Source organism: Mangifera indica, chromosome 6, assembly GCF_011075055.1.
Source record: "Mangifera indica cultivar Alphonso chromosome 6, CATAS_Mindica_2.1, whole genome shotgun sequence".
In the NCBI taxonomy this organism is placed as follows: domain Eukaryota; kingdom Viridiplantae; phylum Streptophyta; class Magnoliopsida; order Sapindales; family Anacardiaceae; genus Mangifera; species Mangifera indica.
Window position 1 is genome coordinate 537,855 of NC_058142.1, and position 19,907 is coordinate 557,761.

The 19,907-nt window shown below is 33.6% G+C and overlaps 3 protein-coding genes across 6 annotated transcripts; 2 read left to right on the forward strand and 1 right to left on the reverse strand.

The window, feature by feature from the left end:
• Positions 1-941: 941 nt before the first annotated feature.
• LOC123218649 (transcription initiation factor IIF subunit alpha) lies at positions 942-6,563 on the forward strand. The gene is made up of 9 exons (XM_044640171.1): positions 942-1,293; positions 1,394-1,546; positions 1,899-2,044; positions 2,308-2,678; positions 3,423-3,538; positions 4,525-4,659; positions 5,208-5,423; positions 5,537-5,752; positions 5,854-6,563. The coding sequence occupies exons 1-9, from the start codon at positions 1,123-1,125 to the stop codon at positions 5,944-5,946; spliced, it is 1,617 nt and encodes a 538-aa protein (XP_044496106.1). The 5' UTR covers positions 942-1,122; the 3' UTR covers positions 5,947-6,563.
• An 88-nt stretch (positions 6,564-6,651) lies between these two features.
• LOC123218650 (umecyanin-like) lies at positions 6,652-8,032 on the reverse strand. The gene is made up of 2 exons (XM_044640172.1): positions 7,739-8,032; positions 6,652-7,178 (listed from the first exon to the last, which is right to left on the reverse strand). Exons 1-2 carry the CDS (start codon positions 7,926-7,928, stop codon positions 6,814-6,816), a joined length of 555 nt encoding a protein of 184 aa, XP_044496107.1. The 5' UTR covers positions 7,929-8,032; the 3' UTR covers positions 6,652-6,813.
• A 5,568-nt stretch (positions 8,033-13,600) lies between these two features.
• LOC123218662 (phosphatidate cytidylyltransferase 2) lies at positions 13,601-19,777 on the forward strand. Of its 4 annotated transcripts, none has more exons than XM_044640185.1 (12): positions 13,601-13,755; positions 14,973-15,058; positions 15,435-15,688; positions 15,809-15,960; positions 16,178-16,319; positions 16,608-16,764; positions 17,307-17,354; positions 17,458-17,544; positions 18,564-18,692; positions 18,790-18,846; positions 19,290-19,373; positions 19,454-19,777. In XM_044640185.1, the coding sequence occupies exons 2-12, from the start codon at positions 14,987-14,989 to the stop codon at positions 19,529-19,531; spliced, it is 1,260 nt and encodes a 419-aa protein (XP_044496120.1). In that variant the 5' UTR covers positions 13,601-13,755; positions 14,973-14,986; the 3' UTR covers positions 19,532-19,777. The 4 variants fall into 4 exon arrangements, with proteins under 4 accessions (XP_044496120.1, XP_044496124.1, XP_044496121.1 ...); XM_044640189.1 differs by having other exon boundaries at positions 13,606-13,755; positions 14,978-15,058; XM_044640186.1 differs by having other exon boundaries at positions 13,616-13,755; positions 14,660-15,058.
• Positions 19,778-19,907: the final 130 nt, after the last annotated feature.

Sequence of the window (19,907 nt, forward strand, 5' to 3'; positions counted from 1 at the left end):
TTGGTGTCATCGCTGGTCGTCTCTCTCTCCTGATAGTTCTCCTTCCTTCGACGGTTTGCCTAAACGTCACCCTAACCCCTCCAATGCTTGAGAAATATCATATGGGAAAAGGAATTTTCTTCCCAAACAACGAATATGAGATTGATCTCATCTTTGTTATCTAGGAAGACTATTCTTTTTTCCTAAGAGACGTCTCTCGAGTGTCGGAGGGGTTGAGATGGCGTTGAGACAAGCCATTAGAGAAAGGGAAACAGTCGAGAGAGAGAGACGATCAACGATAGTATTGGAGAGAGTGACTAGATATTGAAACTAAACCCTAGGGGGGAATGTGATTTTATAAAATTTGACTTAGGGGAGAAAATGTTAGTTTTTAAACTTTTAGGACGAAAATAAGATAAATTTTTTAGGGATTAGGGTTTCGTTAACTTTAACCATTTATAAGTGGATAAATGAGATTTTTAAAATTAACAGGGGGAACTTTGATAAATTAGCATACTTTGGGTGGGAAATAGTCTTTTTGCCTATAAATAATTACAAAATTGATATATATCATTAAAAGATTAGATAATTTTAAATTATGATTAAAGTAATATTTAATCATATGATAATATATTATATATATTTAATTATATATTTAAAAATAGATATGTTTAGTATTACTCTTTAAAAATTAGCGATGAAAAATATTTGAAATGTTTGATTATAAGTAAAATGATACAAAATGATCAATTATGTCTATTTATAATTAGGTCAGTGTGAAAAAAACTTTTAAGTATTATCGTTTTAATAAAAAATTTTATAAAAATTTTAACGTATTTCTAATATAATTTTAAATAATAATTTAAACTTAAAAAAATATTAAAAAAATATAAAATTTTCAGTGCAATAATTTTTTTCTCTTTTAAATATTTAAAAAGGAAAAATTCTTACCACCCCAGTTTACCCCAAAAATCAATATAATAGAAACGACCTTAAGCAATCAACCATCGGACTCGGAACGCAATTCAGAATCTTGATCAAAGTCTACATAAATAAACAACAAGAACAGATTATTATGATGTCTGTGATTTGAAGCCCTAAAATTATCGGTGGCTTTGAAGAAGAAGAAGGAGGAGGAGAGAGATGTCGTTGGACCTGTCGTTGAAGTCGGCGTGTAGCAGATGCGGATCCGGTGTGGATTTGTACGGAAGCAACTGCAAGCACATGACTCTTTGCCTCACGTGTGGCCAAACCATGGCTCAGAACAAAGCCAAATGTTTCGATTGTGGCGCCATCGTCACTCGCTTGATTCGAGTCCATCTCTCCTTCCAATTTCAGTTCATTTTTTCACTGCCTAGTTTGGTTTCTATATGATTAGGTTTTAATTATTATTAGTGTTCTTTGTTGAATGTAGGAGTATAATGTTCGACCGAGTGCTAGCACTGACAAACATTACTTTATCGGAAGATTTGTGTCTGGAGTACCGCCTTTTACGAAGAAGAAAAATTCAGAATGGACGCTTCAGAAAGAGGGACTACAAGGGCGGCAAGTTACTGATACTTTGCGGGTATTGTTTATTTTGTGATGATTCTGTAGAATAACATGTTGAGATGCTATAATACAGTAGAGGGAATTTAGTTGATTTGTTGTGGTGGTGGTGGTTTATGTCATTGTTAACACAGGGAAAGAGAAAGAAAAAGAAATAAGAATTCCTTACGGTTAAGGTAAAAAAAAAGAGAGAGAGAGCTAGAATCCTTGACAATTAAGTAGAGAAAAAAGAATGTTTAAAGACATCTATTTACACTTGAAAAATATTTATTCTATGCCAATCACTCTGTAAATGTTAATTTATGTCGACCATTGATTTCATTTGGTTCTTAAAATACTTATTCTTTTGAGTTTGTACATGCATTATGCAGGAGAAGTACAAGAATAAGCCTTGGCTCTTGGAGGATGAAACAGGCCAGGTTCAATACCATGGTCACCTTGAAGGCGCTCAGTCAGCAACTTACTACCTGCTAGTATTAAATAATAAAGAATTTGTTGCTATTCCTGCTGGTTCTTGGTATGCAAGACATATATCAATCTATGTGCTATCTATCTGTCTATCTTTACACATAAGTTGCAAATCAGTAACCTATGAATTAGTGGTGCAGATCTTGACAGTCTCTTCCCCCTCTTTTAAGTGACCCCTTTATAAGTTAGTTAAAATTTCAGTTGGCATTTTATTGTTACACTGTACTTGATTATGTGATGTGGAAATATTTATTTGATTGAATAGATAAATCTTTCATCTAAAGTTTTTACCTCTGCTTCTGTGAGATATAGGTTTAATTTTAACAAGGTTGCACAATATAAGCAACTTACCTTGGAGGAAGCTGAAGAAAAAATGAAGAACAGGAGGAAAACTGCAGATGGATATGAAAGATGGATGATGAAAGCTGCAAATAATGGAGCTGCTGCATTTGGTGAAGTGGAAAAAAATTTGGATGACAAGGAGAGTGCCGGGACTGGTGGGAGGGGACGCAAAAAAAGTGGTGAGGATGATGAAGGTAATGTCTCAGATAGGGGAGAAGAAGATGAAGAAGAGGAGGCAGCTAGGAAGAATAGGCTTGGACTGAATAAAAGCGGTGGTGATGATGATGAAGAAGGTCCAAGAGGAGGTGATCTTGATTTGGATGATGACGATGTTGAGAAGGGTGAGCATTTTGAATATTTCTGAGGATTATCTCTCCATTCATTTCAATTTCATGTAGTAATGTCTAATTTATTTAATTTTACATCACAAAATGAACTGAATGAAATTTGAAATTGATCTTTAACATTGCTATTACTTTGGACAGTTGGTAGGTTGGATCATCTATGGCTATCTCATTGATAATTTCACTCTTAAAATGAATCTAATGTGTTCACATTTATTATGTCCTAGGATTTAATGGTGAAAATGATCATTGATAGAGAAGTAAATTGTTGAAAAGGGTTGCATTTTCATTAATCCTGATTCCTATGTGGTTGATCAAAGTTTGCTAAGAACACCTTGAGATTGGCTGGTTTTATTCATTTATCCATTTAGTCAATGACCTCCAGTTATGTTAAGAAAGTTGCACTACAATTCTTAGTTCAAAGTGGCTTGGTGAATTAATGTTCTGTTACTTAGCTGGCACATTTATTCATGTATAGCATCTTTGAGAACATGGGAAACAATGAGATTTCAATATTTTATATTCTTAACGTCTATTTCTGTCAGAAATGTCGCCCAATGTGATCAGATGGTAGCTGATAAAGTCCATAATCAATCTTTATTATATGGCTTCCCATATTGAAATGTAATATATATTACATGCTTCATGCTTGTATGTTGCTTTTGATATAAATGCAAGTTATACTGCTTATTGAGTAGAAAAGATTATGGTCCTGATTCTTAATGTAATTTAATGATCCAGGTGATGATTGGGAACATGAGGAAATTTTTACTGATGATGATGAAGCTGTTGGTAATGATCCTGAGGAGCGGGAAGATTTAGCCCCTGAAGTTCCTGCTCCGCCAGAAATTAAACAGGTCTGTTAGTATGCATGCAATCATAAAATGCCAGTTTCTGCTGTGATTCATGCACTTACCTTAATCATTTCACATTACTTAGAGAGGTTTAAGTCCACTGGTGGTAACCGGTTTTTTAGGATCATGATTATTTAATATGGTGAGTCAGCTACTTTAGGATCCTAGGACTCTATACTATAAATTTCAGGAGGTTGGGCATAGATATATATCTTGGTTGCAATGGTGATAGCAGAAAGGAAGAAGTGAATTAACCATAAAGAATAATACTGTATATACAGATACTAGATACAGTAACATAATCATTTTGCCGGACATCTTATTTTAAACAAATCCTTGAATGTTTAGGAGCCCTGTTAGGAAGAAAGCAATATAGGATTGTCAAATCTCATCCCCATACTTTTCTACTTCTACAATAAATGTTCAATAAATGAGTTTTAAGAAAGAAACTCCCTTAAAGAGGGTTTGTCTAATTTCATATGTTTGAAATATATAAAAGGTGCTTAGTTGAGTTGGGTGACAGATAATTTCTCCATTGTACATATTTGTCTATGATATGAGAGCTCTGTGCTTTGTTCAGTTATTCTAGAGTGCTTGGGAAATTTGTACAAAGCAGTATCTGAATTTTGGGCTGCACCTAGACAATTTCATCTGTGTTATAATGACATTGTTCGAATATACAGATCATTTATTTATCTAGAATTAAAAAAGGATATGCAATAGTTGAGTGGAGAGAAGCTGATACTAGTGTGGCAATTTCATTGAAGATCAGATCAGATCAACAAATGGATATTTATGTTAGGAGCTTTAAAAAGGTCTTATTGGCCTTAATACCAGCAAAAGAGCTTGGTCTAGGGACCAGATTAGGAAGAAACCATTAGATTTTGTAATTATCTAATCCCACTTTCATGCTCAAGTGTCAGAATTTGTATCATATGGCCTCATTCCATGTGTACATTGCTAAGATGTCAAAAAATTTATTCTGGCAGGATGAAGAGGATGAAGATGAAGAGGAAGAGGGTGGAGGACTGAGCAAATCTGGAAAAGAGTTGAAGAAGCTGCTTGGGCGAACTAGTGGGCTAAATGAATCAGAAGCTGAGGATGACGATGACGATGACGATGATGTAAGTTTTTGTGATATATAATTATGGTTGTCTCGTTAACAAACTTCGAACATCATTAGAACAGATATAGTGGATAAATTGGGATTATTTTTGCATACCCCATATGCAATCGTTTAGTTTGAGGCACACCCAAGCTTTTTGGAAACCATTAATACAAAGTTTTTGATGGTTTCTGAAAAGCTTAGGTGCTCTTCAAATTAAATAATCTCGCACATTTAACTGCATAAATGGTTATATTGATCTTTGTTGTGCAGTTTTAATTTTTACATTTGATGGGCATTTAACTTTCTCTTTGCCTTGAGAAGCAATTAATGTTGTCTGAATTGGAAATTATTTTTTGCTTTGTACTCCTTATACCCCTAAACTTTTTATTTTATTTTAGGGTTGCCTTTGCTTGTCTAAATTTGCATTTATGGATGCCTCTCTTTGCTTGTATAAACTTGCATTTATTGATTGCTCTTTTTGCTTGTCTAAACTTGCATATATGGGTCTCTTTGCTTGTCTAAACTTTTCTTTTATTGATGGGGCTCTTTGCTTGTCTTGATCAGATGGATGATGACATCGGCTTTCCTTCTGTGCTGGCTCCAAAGCAGAAGGATACACCTAAGAAGGAGGAGCCTGCTGATAACAGTCCATCAAAACCAGCTCCTTCTGGAACCAAGGGAACTCCTGTGTCTAAGTCTTCAAAGGGTAAAAGGAAATCTAATGGTGATGATGCAAAAACATCTAACAGTGCACCTCTCAAGAAGGTGAAGACAGAAAATGTAAGTCACTGCCTTTGATGAAACCTGCTCATTGGATTTCTTGATATCTTTGGATTTGCTTAAACTGGTACTTGTCCTGTTTTTAACTTTCCTTTTCATTCTTTGGGAATCAGGATGCAAAAACTTCTGTAAAGGAGGAAAATGGCTCTGGTTCAAGAAGCGCCAGTGCTTCAAGAGGTACACCATCATCATCATCAACGAAAACTGGGTCAACTGCTGCTTCTGGTCCGGTCACTGAAGAAGAAATCAGGGCTGTTTTACTGCAGAAGGCACCTGTGACAACGCAGGATCTTGTTGCTAATTTCAAAGCAAGACTGAAATCCTCTGAGGTATGCTCTGTCTATTGTTAAACATTTCAAATTCAGCTTCTTTACAATACATATTAGCATTCTAGATATATCAAACATGGCGGCCTATTTCTTTGGCACAGGATAAGAGGGCCTTTGCAGATATTCTGAGGAGAATTTCAAAGATACAGAAGACCAACGGTCCTAACAACTACGTCGTATTGAGAGATAAATGATTGCATCCTGACACAATACAATTACCATTTTCATATTACAAACCTCCTTCATTGGACAATTGAGCTAAAGCTATTTCCAAGGGAAAAACTGATTGGCAGCTGGTGTTTCTTGCTTTTCTACGCAGGAAATTTCCAGTGGTGAAGAATCATAATTTATAAGCAATCTTGTATGTTTTCCGGTAAACATGTGTTCGGTGTTCTATATTTATTGACAAATTTACCATTATGATCAAAGAGGCATATCTTGATGATCGACACAAACTAAACAAACTCAAGGTAGTTTAGCCACTATTTAAGTTTGAGTCGAGTCAACTTGACTCCGAGTGAGTTCATGATAGATCTGTCATCTTTGGCATTTTGTCTTTTTTGATGACCTTTATTTTTGGGCAATTCTCCTTTTTGAGCTCTGGTAACCCCCCTTCTTTGGAGCTTTCTGGTGGTGGCTCTTTTGGTGAACTCATTGCCCACTCAAGTACGGGTTGACTCTAGTTCAAGCTCTTCTCAACTTTTGGTTAGAACAAATCAAATTCAAGTTGGGGTGGTTTCTTGTGAGTTGGTAGTAAATTCGTTTTTGTTAGTGATTTCTTATTTCCTTTAATGATTTTTCTTCTATTTCATCTATGATGTGGTTTTATTGTCTAACTTATCGCCGAGCTTGAGTAGGCCTCACTCATTTGTATCCATCCCTGCCTTTTTGAATGAGTGTTCATGACAAAACAAGATCCATTCAATGTATCCCAAGTCGGGAACAATCAAAATGAACCATTACATAATTCTAAACCTTACTCTTACATGCCAAACCACACGGGCCAACTCTCTAATAATACAAGCGACGAAATGTCTAATATTTAAAAAAACCTGGGCCTATTAAAGGCCCATGAAACAAAGCCCAAGCCCAACAAAAAACAGAACAAAACTTTCACTGATACGAACCGAAGCTCGGGAAGGACTTGTGGGAGCAGCAGCCAAGCCCGTTGCTGAAGCCTCTGATGTGGTGACTTTTGGGTTCTCCCGTGTGTGCTCATCAGGCACTACTTCCACGTGTAGCTTCAGGCCGTTCTTGCAGTTTTCGGTTTTGCCGCTGACGAAGTAGCGAATCCCTTCCCCATCTAGCAAGATACTATCTAAGCCGTCCGTGAACATCTTGATTGCGTTGCTCACATCGCACGATTCGTATTCCTCTTTGCTTTTGACCTCGGCGATGCTCTCCTGCGCCGCGGAGTAGGTGAACCCTGCTTAGCCATCACACGCGCAACAACCAACGGCAAGTATCACGTGAGTGAAATTGAATTACGTGCGAAGTACAAGAAATTATAAATAAATAAAGATAAAGAATGAATAATTAAAATAAAAAATTATAAAAGAAAATCAGACTCCATAGCGGAGGGCAAGTTATACCTTTTGCCTAAAAAGAAAAAGGAAAAAGAAGAAAGCAAACTATATTCCAAGCAATACACAGAGTTTCAGTTAAAGGATTGGTTCGTAAGTTGATTACAATTGATATTAATATTTCGTTAATAGATATAATTAAAATTATATATACATTAAACAATTATTAATAATAAATATTTGTAATTTACTAGTAGTATATGTGCTAGTCACAAGTTAGAAACTTAGGTTTGATTTATCGCTTAGGATTTTAGACCCTGTAAATTAAACATGACACCAATTCTAATACCTTCAAGAACAAGCACTCTTTTAACATTTCTTCACTTTTTCTTTTTGATGAAGAAGAGGAAGAAAGATATGATTGAAGATGAATGTTTGAAAGCCAAGCCAAACAATAACTCACAGAGTTTGTCTCCGACTCTGAAGACTCGACCGGAGGACCAAGCATCGACGTTAGAAGGCAAGTCCCAGCCGCGGTCACCACCAACCACATGGTGTACCTCGGCTGCTGCAGCCCACTTCCCACCACCAAGGCTCACAGCCATCATCATCATTATCATCATCATCATCATCGGAACCAGAGCTGAAACCATCTTGGGACTGACTGAGAGCGAGAGTGAAGAGAGTGTCGAAATAAAAGCTTTGGATGAAGTTAAAGTGAAGATGAGTTAATAAATTACAGTAATATAGGAAGGCTGGCTTTGCTTTGGAAGTAAGCAAGGGTTTCCTGGCAACTTCCTTTCTCAAACCTACTTGGAGAAGAACGTTAGGTGGGGGTTGCCACCACCTCTCATATATCTGTCACTTCTTTTTAATTTTTGGGTTCTATTATTATTACCATATAATAACTACAAGACACTTCTGTGATTGTGTCCCCTCACTTTCTGTCCCAATATTAATTTCGGAATTATGGACGACAATTTGGGGGCTGAAAATGGGGCCCCGAACACACAGAAAATTTCCCCATAAAAACAGAGGCAGAGGCGATTAAAATCGACTTAATTTTAGTCATGAATTGATATATATGTTTTTTATTTGTCCTCTCTCTCCTCCTTATTTACTAATTTCTTAACTATTAAGTAACTGTTATATTATGTATATATTTTAATATTTAATAAATAATTTATTATTTTTTCACAAGACGGAAAAGAAGAAGAAAAAGGAAATTTCCCGCTTGAGGAGAGACAAAAGATTCTTCTTTATCCATGTATAAAAGATAAGATTAGAGTATTTAGTTTTGTTTGTTCTTTATTCATGTATAAATAATAATATATTATCATATAATTAAATTTTTTATTTTTAATTATTTAATCGTATGATATTATTTATATAATATTACTTATTACATAAATAATAATTCAATGTTTGTTATACCCATTTATTAATAGTGAAAATATTATTTGCTTTATGAATCAAATTAGTCATTAAGATGACAACTCTTTTAACATTTTTTAATCTAATTAATAGATGTTCAAAGTCTCAAAATTACATCATAGATTAAGTGAAATGGTAATTAATTTTGATACTGTATAACATCAAGTATTTATAATTATAACTCGAGCTAGATATGTCACCTGTCTGTTTTCAATTGGACTGATGGGTCATACTTGTGTTATTTGAACAATTTCATATTTTCAAATATTTTGATAGATGGGAGTGAAAATACCATGAGGAATCTGCTACTAATTTATTCAACAAACCCACTTCATAATAGAGTTAAATTCGATCAAATAGTAGCGGTTCAACCCAACTATAATGAAGAACGTGGCACGTACCTACCACATTTTCTGCCGACAAATCTAACTGACCAACCTCTCTTTAAATTTTGAGCAACCAACAGCACAGTCTTGGAGCCATTTTTGGTTATAGATATGGAGAAATTGTTTCCTTGTTTCAAGAGCTTCGTTTCAATTCAAGTGATGGGAAAGAAAATTTATAGTAATGCTGCCATTGAATAACAACAACTCAGAAAGAAAGGTGCAAAATTCCCAAAATTTTGCTACTCATAATTGCCCTGGCTTGGCTCCTCAGCCAACCTAAACTTGCGTTCTATCAATGCCTCTATTAATGTTCTTTGCGTTGGAGTGGGTTAGAATTTTGGCAACTCGTAGTTGCAACAAATCTTATTGATAGTAATGTTTTTCTAACATAATGCTGCTGCCATAAAATGAATAACATACTTAATGTTTTTCTTCATCCCCACCCTATTTTTTATTCATAAATGATAGGAAATCATCATTCCTGCTGTGTTATTATAAAAAAATAATTTTGATATTAATAATCATTTATTATTAAATGATTAAAAGTTATTTTATTTTTAATTTAAAATATTTAAATTATACTACAATGTATCATTATTAGTATTCAAAAGCAATATTATATGTACTAAATTTTGAGTTGAATATTTAAATTATATATAATTATATAAATATAATTATTTATAATTACATTCTTAATTTAAAATTATTAAATTATATTATTAATATATCATTTAAGTATTCAATTAAATACTTAAAAATCATAGTTTATATATTATAAATACATATAGCTTTAAAATTTACAAGGATTGGTAATCACTTGCAAGGGACTCTTCTGGAGAGTCAAAGATGATAATGTCAGCCTCTTCAGGCAGCCTGAAACTCACCCTCTTCTTCAACTTCCCACTTTGGCCTTTGCTCGATGAAGCACATGAATTTGCGGAAATATCCAAGGAGCAGTTACAACTGTCTCTTGGCTTTGACGTTGAAGCTTCAGTTTCATGGAGCATCTCAGCTACTCTATTACTCGTCGTTGATGATGAAGAAGATAAAGATGGGTGAACCCTTCTAGAGAAATGTTTAAAAACATAAAGTTCTCCTCCATTGAAACACTCAGGCTTATTATCATTTGTTGCGGGGAATTTAAGAGCTATTCCTCTAGAGTTAACTTTCTGGCTTTCGTAATCTTCTTCTCTGGTTGGTTCAAGCTCTGTTGCAGCTTACTCCTCTTTCTCTTCGTCTTCTTCGTCTTTAAGCACTCTGGCTTCAACAGCTCGATGATGGACATTGACCATTGTGTATTTTTTGACTTACTGTAAGCTTCTTTTGGGCTTGCTGCTTCTGCTTGGCTTTGCTGTCTTCTGCTGAATATTCCTCCCATTGAAGGATCAGAAATGGCTTCAATCAACAGGCCTTGATGGGGGGATTTATAGGAATGTAAAAGACGGAGAGAGCTACAAAGACAAGAGTATACGTTCATAATTTTGGCTTTGTTATTATCATATTGATTCATTTTTCAGAATATTGATTGCTACCAAATTAAATGTGTTCTATTTGTATTTTGTATACTGTTTCATTCAGTAAAGTAAAATAGATTAGTATAACAAGGCAATGGATTCAAGCACGGTTAGATTTAAACCAAATTAAGTTCAAATATGAGTTATTTTAAGTTTAAGCTCATTCGATTTTATTAGAAATATAATTTAATATTACTAATAAAATTAATAGTATTATCGATAAAATAAACATTATTTTGAAGAGAGATTTAAGTCGAATTGTTGAGGTAAAACTTCAACTTTAATTCAGTTATAATCAAATCGAACCAAGCTAGCACAGTTTAACTTTAGCCCTAACTAAAAGAAACATAAGTTCATGTTACACAAATACTCATCTTAATAATCAAAATGAAACTTTAGTCATGCCACATATAGTGTTTCAAAACCCAAACTGAGTAGCATGACCAGTATAATCAAAAGGTGTCAAATTTGGTACAGCTTCGAGTTAAAACTTATTTTAAATATTGGACTAAACTGATTCAAGATTAAATCAAATAAATTATATCAAGTTACAGTTCAACCATCAGATTAATCTGGTTAAACTGTTATGTTAAAATCACATATTTAAAAGTTATTATAAAATTTTAATTATATCATATTAATATCATGCTAGTATAATTGATTCGATCAACTTGATTAATATATGAAAATATATTAATTTATTTATACATTTAATATTACTCCGTTTCTATTTGCCAACTTTCCTATCTTTTATCTGTTAAGACAATTTTTTTGGCTTATATGCTTCATCTTATCAAGCAAAGGCATTAACCTTTCAGCTAAATACAATGTGGAATCCTAGTTAGACAAAACAATGGTGAAGATAACTCCAATGGTGATCTCTTAAGAAACAGATAAATTCAGAGCTTGGGATTGGACAAAAATCATTTTCGATGTTCATAGATTCAAGGCATTCCTTCTTGTCTAACGAAGAAGAACTTGGATGAGACTCTTTGTCACTTGACAGCAATTTCAAAAAGACAATTGGATAAGTCTGGAGAAATCTTTTTACCAAATACTATTGTCATTAGAGCCTGTGTTCACCAACAACTTGTTGGCTTTTCCTTGTTTTCTTTGAGAGAAGACAAGTCTGTATAAAACACCGATCAGGGCTGGATTCCAAGTCGGTTGAATATGAATAAGCCTACAATTGAGATACATTTGATTCAAAAACAGTCAGTTTAAGATTGGTTAAAAATTGATCAGTTAAAATTTAAATTCAGTTAAAAAATAATTTATTTTTGAATTTGATCTGAGTTAACTCAAACTCACATGTTTGAATATTTGAATAAATTTAAACTTCACTCAAGTATCTGGAGTCGAACCTCGCCTATTAATTTAGGATTTGCATTTAGTTTTATAAACAATGTCTAGATTAAGATCAATTCGAATATAAAATAACTGGTTTGAAATTCGCTCGAAATTAACAAATCTAAATTGAAATTTAATTAAAACATAATTTAACTTTATATTTGAATTTGGGTGGACTCAAATTGAATCCATCCCATTGATTTAGAATTCACTTATTAGTTGCGATGGACCGTACCGTTTGAGTTGGACTGCATTCCTAAATAATCAAATATGTATGGGCTGTGTCTAGTGGTGCAAAATGGTATGGGCTCAATTTTCTTGCTTGACTCTTCCTAGTTGGCTTGTCATTAGTGTCCGTCAATTGTTTAGAATAATATTATTAATATAATTTATTTATTTTAATTTGATTAAAATATGAATAAATCTTGAGAAACATATTTAGATGTTGACTTATAAAGTCAACTTTTCCTCCTTTTCGAGCCAATACAAAAATAAATACACGTTTGATATAGTTGAGATTATCACGACATTAACAATAATACGCATAAGAACTATCTTATGATGAAGGAGAAAACTTTTGTAGAAATTTAACAATAATTTTTTAAGATCTTCATCCAAATTCCGACATTTTTTCATTATATCTATGATAATTAATATATAACTTTGGATGTAAGTTTCAAATCATTTAAGTTAAATCACATTAAAAATTAATAAATAACATAAATTATTAACTAATTTTACCCTTTTTATCATAACCTAATTTATAATTTGCGTCTAAATTATGTATGTAAACCACAAATATCTCACTTGAAAATCAATGTGATCGACCAAATCTTAAGATCCTCACATGTCAATGTCAAAATTCTATTTTAGAAAACACATTGCACTAAAAGAAATGAAAGAATCCAATTCAAAGAGACAAGAATATTTATTAAACCACATCTCTTATTTGTCGGTTATATTGAAATTAGAAACATGGAGCCTTCTTAAATATAATAAATGTTACAACAATAATTGTGTGAAGCTCTAAATTTATATTATTATTTTATTATTAATATAAAATAATTTAATTATATAATAATATAATATTATTAATATTTAAATTTATAAAAACAATATTATACATACATTATTAATATTTAAATAGTTAAAAGCAAGAGTATATATGCTCATAGTTAGTTAATTGGTTAAAAGTTTTTTGCTCCACGTGTGAGGTCCAAAAAGCACACATTATTCTCTGATTATTACTGTATTTTCCAAACACCTCATATAGTTTGAAAATTACCCTGTGCCCCCTATAATTAGGTTTAACCATTTCTCACACAAAAGAATAATAATTACAAACATATTATTTAAAGTGGTTTAGTCTATTATTCAAAAATCTATGTATCTTATTCTATTAGTAATTTTTTGATGTCAATTCATCATAGTGACAATAAGAGATTATAAATTGTCATCTATTTATATTATCCTACAATAATAGAGGATTGGAATGGCTTGTAAATATTTTAAGAACTAAACACAAACGATTTGCTTTATTATTGGGGGTAACTGATGATTCTCATAATATGAGGGAAATTTTAGACAGTAAAAGTTGGGGGATCCCGAGATATTAGCCAGACAAAAAGTAGAGATGCTGTCCCTCTCTAGCGGTAAAGGAATAAAATTAGTGACGAAACGAACTTTGCTTGGCTTGGCTCACCTTTTATTATTCTCCATCGCTTCGGCGCTTTCTTTGTTTCGGCTTCCGATTTCTCAGCCTATCACTTTTCAGTCTGGCCGAAACTGCAACAGCGGTCTCTTTCTCTCTCTAACTAACTTCTTATTTATATTTATTTTATTTTATTTATTTATTTGTTTATTTTTTGTTGTCTGTGTATTTATTCACGTTGTTGTTTTGATATCGATCTTTGAATAAACTGAGCTTCGATTGAGATTTGAGTAAAGCAACTTTTGAATTCATTTTAGGTTTGAATTTTTGAGATTTGTTTTTGTAACAGTAATTGTCGACTGTAATTATATATATGTGTGTGTGTGTGTTTTTGGAGCAGTGTTTCTGATTTTGCTTTGTCATTTTGATGTGTGTGAAGTGTGAAGTAATGTTACAGCTCTTAAACTAGAGCTTGATGTAATGTGTGAAAAATTATTTGTGGTTTAAGTGTAATTAGAGCTTTTAAATCTCGTTTAAGTGGGAGTGACATATGGAAGTTAGGTTACATGGGAATTTTTTGTGGGAGTTATAAGGTAGTTAACAGTTATAGGCTATATGTTTTGGAAATGAGGAGTAGCATGCTAAATTTGAACTTGTGTAGGCTTTTAATTTAGTGTCAACTCCAATCTCCTGCTGCCATGGCTGAACTTTTGGTGGTTTTTGTGTTCGATTCATGAAGAGTGCATGCATATGAATTTGTGAGTTTGGTGTGCCTTTCTTTGGTAAATTTTAATGTAACAAGTTTTTTTATATGAAAGAATGAGGCAAGCTTAATAGGTAGGGAAGTTTTCTCCTTCATGGTAGATGTCTTTGCTAACTTTTGCAATTGGGCTTGGACAGAGAAATGGTGATTGTCTCCTTCATTGGGTGTGTTTGATGTTTACTCTGATCTTGTTTTTGTCTATTTAACTAGATTTATGTTTTGTTTAAAGTTCTCCTTTTGATTATCTACTAGTCTTGTTTACTATTATATTTTTGAAAATTTTCAGGTTAAAGGTAACCATTGCTTTTGTGCCTGTTTGTATCATGACCATGTTTTATGAGACAATATGTTCCTTGGCTTTGACTATGCTTGCCATTTTTCACTTAAACATATAATTGACTGCCATTGGTCATTCTTTTTAGTTGAGCCGTGTTTCTTTCATCATCCTCCCTATTCCTCCTTTTCTTTCCATTTATGATGTCACTAGCAGTTTTAATTGTGTCCCTAACCCTAAGTCCCATATTCATTGTGTGATATATGTCCCGGGCAGTAATTTTCTAGATCACATGTTTGTGTTCTTCTTTGCTTTTTGATTGAAGTTAAGTGAAGAGACATGCAACCCGAGAATAATTCTAATCCCCCCACCACGCCCAGACTTCGGCATCGCAGGCGCCCTACTGCTGAGGTATGTTGTTGAATTTGTTTTAATTGTTCTCTAATCCTTTCTAATATAGCATCTAAAAGTCCTTGAAAAATTGAATTATCTGTCAATGCATACTCGATTTTTGAAACGTCATGAACTTTGTGAACCTTGTCTAGTGCTGTTATTTATGGTAATTCAAGCTTCAGGCTTGTGACTTGTTCTTGCAATTTAGTTTTGCCCCATTTGTTTTATATTCTGTCCTCTTGAAGCTGTTTCCTTAACAAACAGTGGTAGTTTCAATATCAGTTCTTTTTTAGCCCTTTGGAAAACTGAATTTGATTTACGTAGTATGTTAAGATCCTGAAGAGTAATGGGGTTATTTTATTTAACCGAAAACAAACTTTATTTGGATTTTCAGGTTACACCAGATGCTGGCAGAGCAAATGGAAATAATTTACTAGTTGATGACCGTAACAAATACAAATCTATGTTGGTCCGTGCATACTCAACCGTTTGGATGATTGGGGGATTCGCGTTGATTGTCTACGTGGGTCATCTCTATATTGCAGCCATGGTGGTTGTAATCCAGATCTTTATGGCACGAGAGCTGTTCAATTTATTGAGGAAAGCTAATGAGGAGCGGGATCTTCCAGGATTCAGGCTATTAAATTGGTAAAAATGGCATAATTTCCATATAATTTAAATGTCCTGTGGATAAGAACTCGTTATTGTCTAACTACTTAATGATATAGATGCAACATAATTGGACTCATGTTGAATTTCTGTGCTCAGGTACTTTTTCTTCTCTGTGATGCTATTCGTATATGGCCGCATTCTCAGTCAACGGCTTGTCAATACTGTGACTTCAGACAAGTTTTTGTATCAATTTGTGAGCACCCTTATCAAGTATCATATGGCTGTCTGTTACTTCTTGTACATCACAGGTTGGTTGCTGTTTTTCCTATCCTTTTGTATAGTGCTTCAAGTACTACAGGTGTTATATTACTATTTGTTTCCCTCATTGATTGATAATTTGCTGTTATATATATATCACGGATGGTTTTTGTATCCACAAGCTACTATTCTATTGTATATGAATTATCAGACATTTATTTATAATGGATGGCTGCTGATTAAAATTCTGTTTGTAATTTTACTTAGGCTTTGTGTGGTTCATTCTCTCATTAAAGAAGAAGCTGTACAAGTATCAATTTGGCCAGTATGCATGGACTCATATGATTCTAATTGTGGTCTTTACACAATCTTCCTTCACAGTGGCCAACATTTTTGAAGGAATATTCTGGTAACCACATTTCTTGAGGGAACTGTATCAGCCTAACTCATATTCCTACGTTCTGATTCATTTTGACTGGAATGTTGCTGTTTTTCTGGATTACTCAAAGTTGAATAATATGGGATTTTTTAATCTAACATTTGATATATGATGAACACTACCACTATATAAGTATATTTTTACTTGCTGATAGCCTATTTATTTGTTGATTGCATCAAGTTTCATTAGATTTTCGAATAGTTTCATTAAAATTTATGTTGTTTCTTCTCCTTGACAAATGGACAACTGTTGATGCAGGTTTCTTCTTCCAGCGACACTTATTGTTATCAATGATATTGCAGCATATATATTTGGTTTCTTCTTTGGAAGAACCCCATTGATCAAGTTGTCTCCTAAGAAAACATGGGAGGGGTTCATTGGAGCATCTGTTGCCACTATCACATCTGCATTTGTGGTGAGCTTGGTTTTTTCATCATCTGTGATGGCAATAATCATATTTCAGTTCCTAATCTATATTTGAAATTGGTAATTCTGTAAGCCTTTTGCTTTGAGATATCCTAGCGTTATTTGGCTGTATCAGTTGTGGTTGCAGCAGCATGTCAGCCTGTTAATCATCTTCTATGCCTCTATTTGCATCCAAAGCCTTCTCCATTTCCACGTTAATGTCACTATAAAGTCAAGTCATTACTTGCATGTTCCAAATTAGCATATTCTTGGTTGTAAAAACCACTTCATAATGCCAACTAACTTAAATTGTTGCAACTGACACCTCAGGCCTATATATTGTGATGATCTTTCTTTTACTTACAATATATATAAAAGTACTAATCTATTCTAAAAATTGCTTCTTTTTCCCGCCATGTTGCCTATCTATTTGTGTTTTGGGCGTGGAAACATTTGGATTTCAAGCTTAGGGATAAGATTTGGTAATTTGTACATAATTGATGTATTTGGTTTCAACAATATCTATAATGCATTATGTGCTTCTTTTTGCAGCTTGCAAATATCCTTGGTCGTTTCCAGTGGCTAACATGTCCACGAAAGGCAATACACTTGATTAGATTTATATTATTGTTGTTTGACAATGAATGCTCATTCATATCAAAGGAATTTATATCTATCAATTGCTAACGATTTGGCAATGCAGGATTTGTCAACTGGTTGGCTGCACTGTGATCCAGGCCCATTGTTTAAGCCGGAGATTTTTAATTTGTCTGGATGGGTTCCCCAATGGGTGAGTAGGCTTCTTAGATCTTAATTTTTGTGCACCAGAGTTCTGTTTAATGGGACAAGTTTATTTTGTTTTTTCCCTTTTCCTGTTTAGGGGTATTACATCAATGTTCCTGCTTCATGTTAAGTAGATGTTTGTGCTTCATATAAGATATTGACTGTATTTCCTCTGTGATCATGCACAAGTCTTGGTAAATTGATTGTGTGTTAGTATAAACAAATTTTTCCTGTGAAGTATTTAGTAATATCCTTTTCATCCTGATTTCAAAATGTCTGTCACTTTTGAGTTACATATTGCTCTGTCAACATAATGATGCTAACTAAGAATTATTCTTAGTTTAATTGTTCTATTACAATATCAGAGGTGTTTTCACCTGCCATTTTCTACTAAATTTATTTTCCTAAATTTTATGTTATAGACATTGATGATTGGTTTGCCAGTAAGCCAATGGCTCATTTTACCCCTAGTTTCTACTGCAAATCTACATTATGTATTGATATAATGCATTCTGACTAGTAATTCAATAGATGTTAGATATTCTTAGTGATTTGAAGAATAATATTTCTCTTAATATTTAATGTAGACTGAAGTGTCCTGTAGTCAGCTTTAGTAGGAAGTTAAACAACATATATAACATAAATGTAATGCAATAGATATTCTTAGTGATTTGAAGAATAATATTCCTCATAATATATAATGTAGACTGAAGTGTCCTATAGTCAGCTTTAGTAGGAAGTTAACCAACATATATTACATACGTGTGAAAGCTATAGAGTTTCCCATCTATCTTATTTTAATCTGTTTAATAATGTTATACCAGCGTGATGGTTTTATTTGAATTGTAAGATGATCTTTCTCATTATGAAACCCTGAAGTAATTAATTCACAATCCTATATTGTAGTACTATTAAGTGTTATAAATTTGATGCCTCATCGAAGTTGTAGGTGTTAGATTTTGATTCTTGACTACATGATCAATAATATAAGTACTAATGTTTCATTCTTGTCATTCTTCTATGCAGTTTCCATGGAAAGAAATCTCTGTTCTGCCAGTTCAGTGGCATGCTCTATGCCTTGGTTTATTTGCATCAATAATAGCGCCTTTTGGGGGCTTCTTTGCAAGTGGTTTTAAACGAGCTTTTAAAATCAAGGTTCAGTCTTAATGATTTTCTTTTCTCCAGTGATTGACATATGGATATCATGCTTTACAAAAATGATACAAGTTATGCTATGTTTTCTTTTTCTCAGGATTTTGGTGATAGCATTCCTGGACATGGTGGAATCACAGATAGAATGGACTGCCAGGTGAGCTGTGATAGATTTGAGTTTCTTAAGAGGGTAGTTCATTTGGTAGTTTTGAGAGGTTTCATCCTGCTAGATTGGTCAACTAGGGGACGTGAATGAAACTGACACGTAGAAATTTAGCTGTTAGTTTTGACTTCTTCTAATCTTGAGAGCATGATTGTTATGGTTGCTTCCTTGTTTTAGTTTAGTGGTATTAAACATGGAGTCTATGTGCTGAATGAGCGTGCCCAGAAACTCCAATACAAACACGTACATGTTCTGTGGATATCACCGGAATTAATTGTTCTTTGCCGTCTGTTAAATGAGTGCTTCCGTTGCCAATGAGAAAGAAACATTATCTAGTGTAACCAGCTACCCACATACTTCATGCGTCTGTTCTGAACATGTGAAACATGTAGGCTTCATGTGTGTCCAGCTCTTTTTAACACAGTATTTGAATGTAGATGGTGATGGCTGTATTCGCATACATCTACCATCAGTCCTTTGTCGTGGCTCAAACCCTCTCAGTTGAAATGATCTTGGAGGAGGTAATTTTCGCACCATGCTTGTATAATGTATTTCAGTTTAGTTCATAAACAAATAACATATCGATGGTTTTCCTTAGCAGATATTGACCAGTCTCACTTTCGAGGAACAGCAAGATCTGTACACGAAGCTAGGTCAAGTCTTGCACAAGCGGCTATAAGGACCGTGAGTTCAATGAAAGAGGAAAACTCTGTATATGTTGTTGTTTTCCAGTTTTTTCATTCAAAATATTTAGGTGGAAGCATTTATAGTTTGCATACTCTGTACAGTGTATGTTAGCCAATTAATATACATACGGCTGAAACCAAACACAGTGTTGTATTGCTTCTGGCTAATCTTTTATTTCCCTCAGTTCTCTCTGAAGTCCCCTGAACTAAATTTTATGGTAGGTCTATGCTTTTGTTAATTGCTTTACTCTTATTATTTCTCCAATTAACAACATTATATTTTGCCTTCGACTTTCTGTAATGCATATCTTAGGCGCCTGATTTTCATTTGTTATTGTGCTGGCCTATATCTTCAAATGTTTTTAGCTT

What these genes read in the sequence shown, in the direction of transcription:
- LOC123218649 (XM_044640171.1), top strand. Translation starts at nt 1,123, where the DNA reads ATGTCGTTGGACCTGTCGTTGAAGTCGGCGTGTAGCAGATGCGGATCC. An exon ending in CTCCGCCAGAAATTAAACAG is followed by an intron (nt 3,539 to 4,524) that starts GTCTGTTAGTAT and finishes TTATTCTGGCAG; the next exon opens with GATGAAGAGGATGAAGATGA. An exon ending in CAAGACTGAAATCCTCTGAG is followed by an intron (nt 5,753 to 5,853) that starts GTATGCTCTGTC and finishes TCTTTGGCACAG; the next exon opens with GATAAGAGGGCCTTTGCAGA.
- LOC123218650 (XM_044640172.1), bottom strand. Translation starts at nt 7,928, where the DNA reads ATGGTTTCAGCTCTGGTTCCGATGATGATGATGATGATAATGATGATG. An exon ending in CAGAGTCGGAGACAAACTCT is followed by an intron (nt 7,179 to 7,738) that starts GTGAGTTATTGT and finishes ATGGCTAAGCAG; the next exon opens with GGTTCACCTACTCCGCGGCG.
- LOC123218662 (XM_044640185.1), top strand. Translation starts at nt 14,987, where the DNA reads ATGCAACCCGAGAATAATTCTAATCCCCCCACCACGCCCAGACTTCGG. An exon ending in CTGGATGGGTTCCCCAATGG is followed by an intron (nt 17,545 to 18,563) that starts GTGAGTAGGCTT and finishes TCTTCTATGCAG; the next exon opens with TTTCCATGGAAAGAAATCTC. An exon ending in TTGAAATGATCTTGGAGGAG is followed by an intron (nt 19,374 to 19,453) that starts GTAATTTTCGCA and finishes TTTCCTTAGCAG; the next exon opens with ATATTGACCAGTCTCACTTT.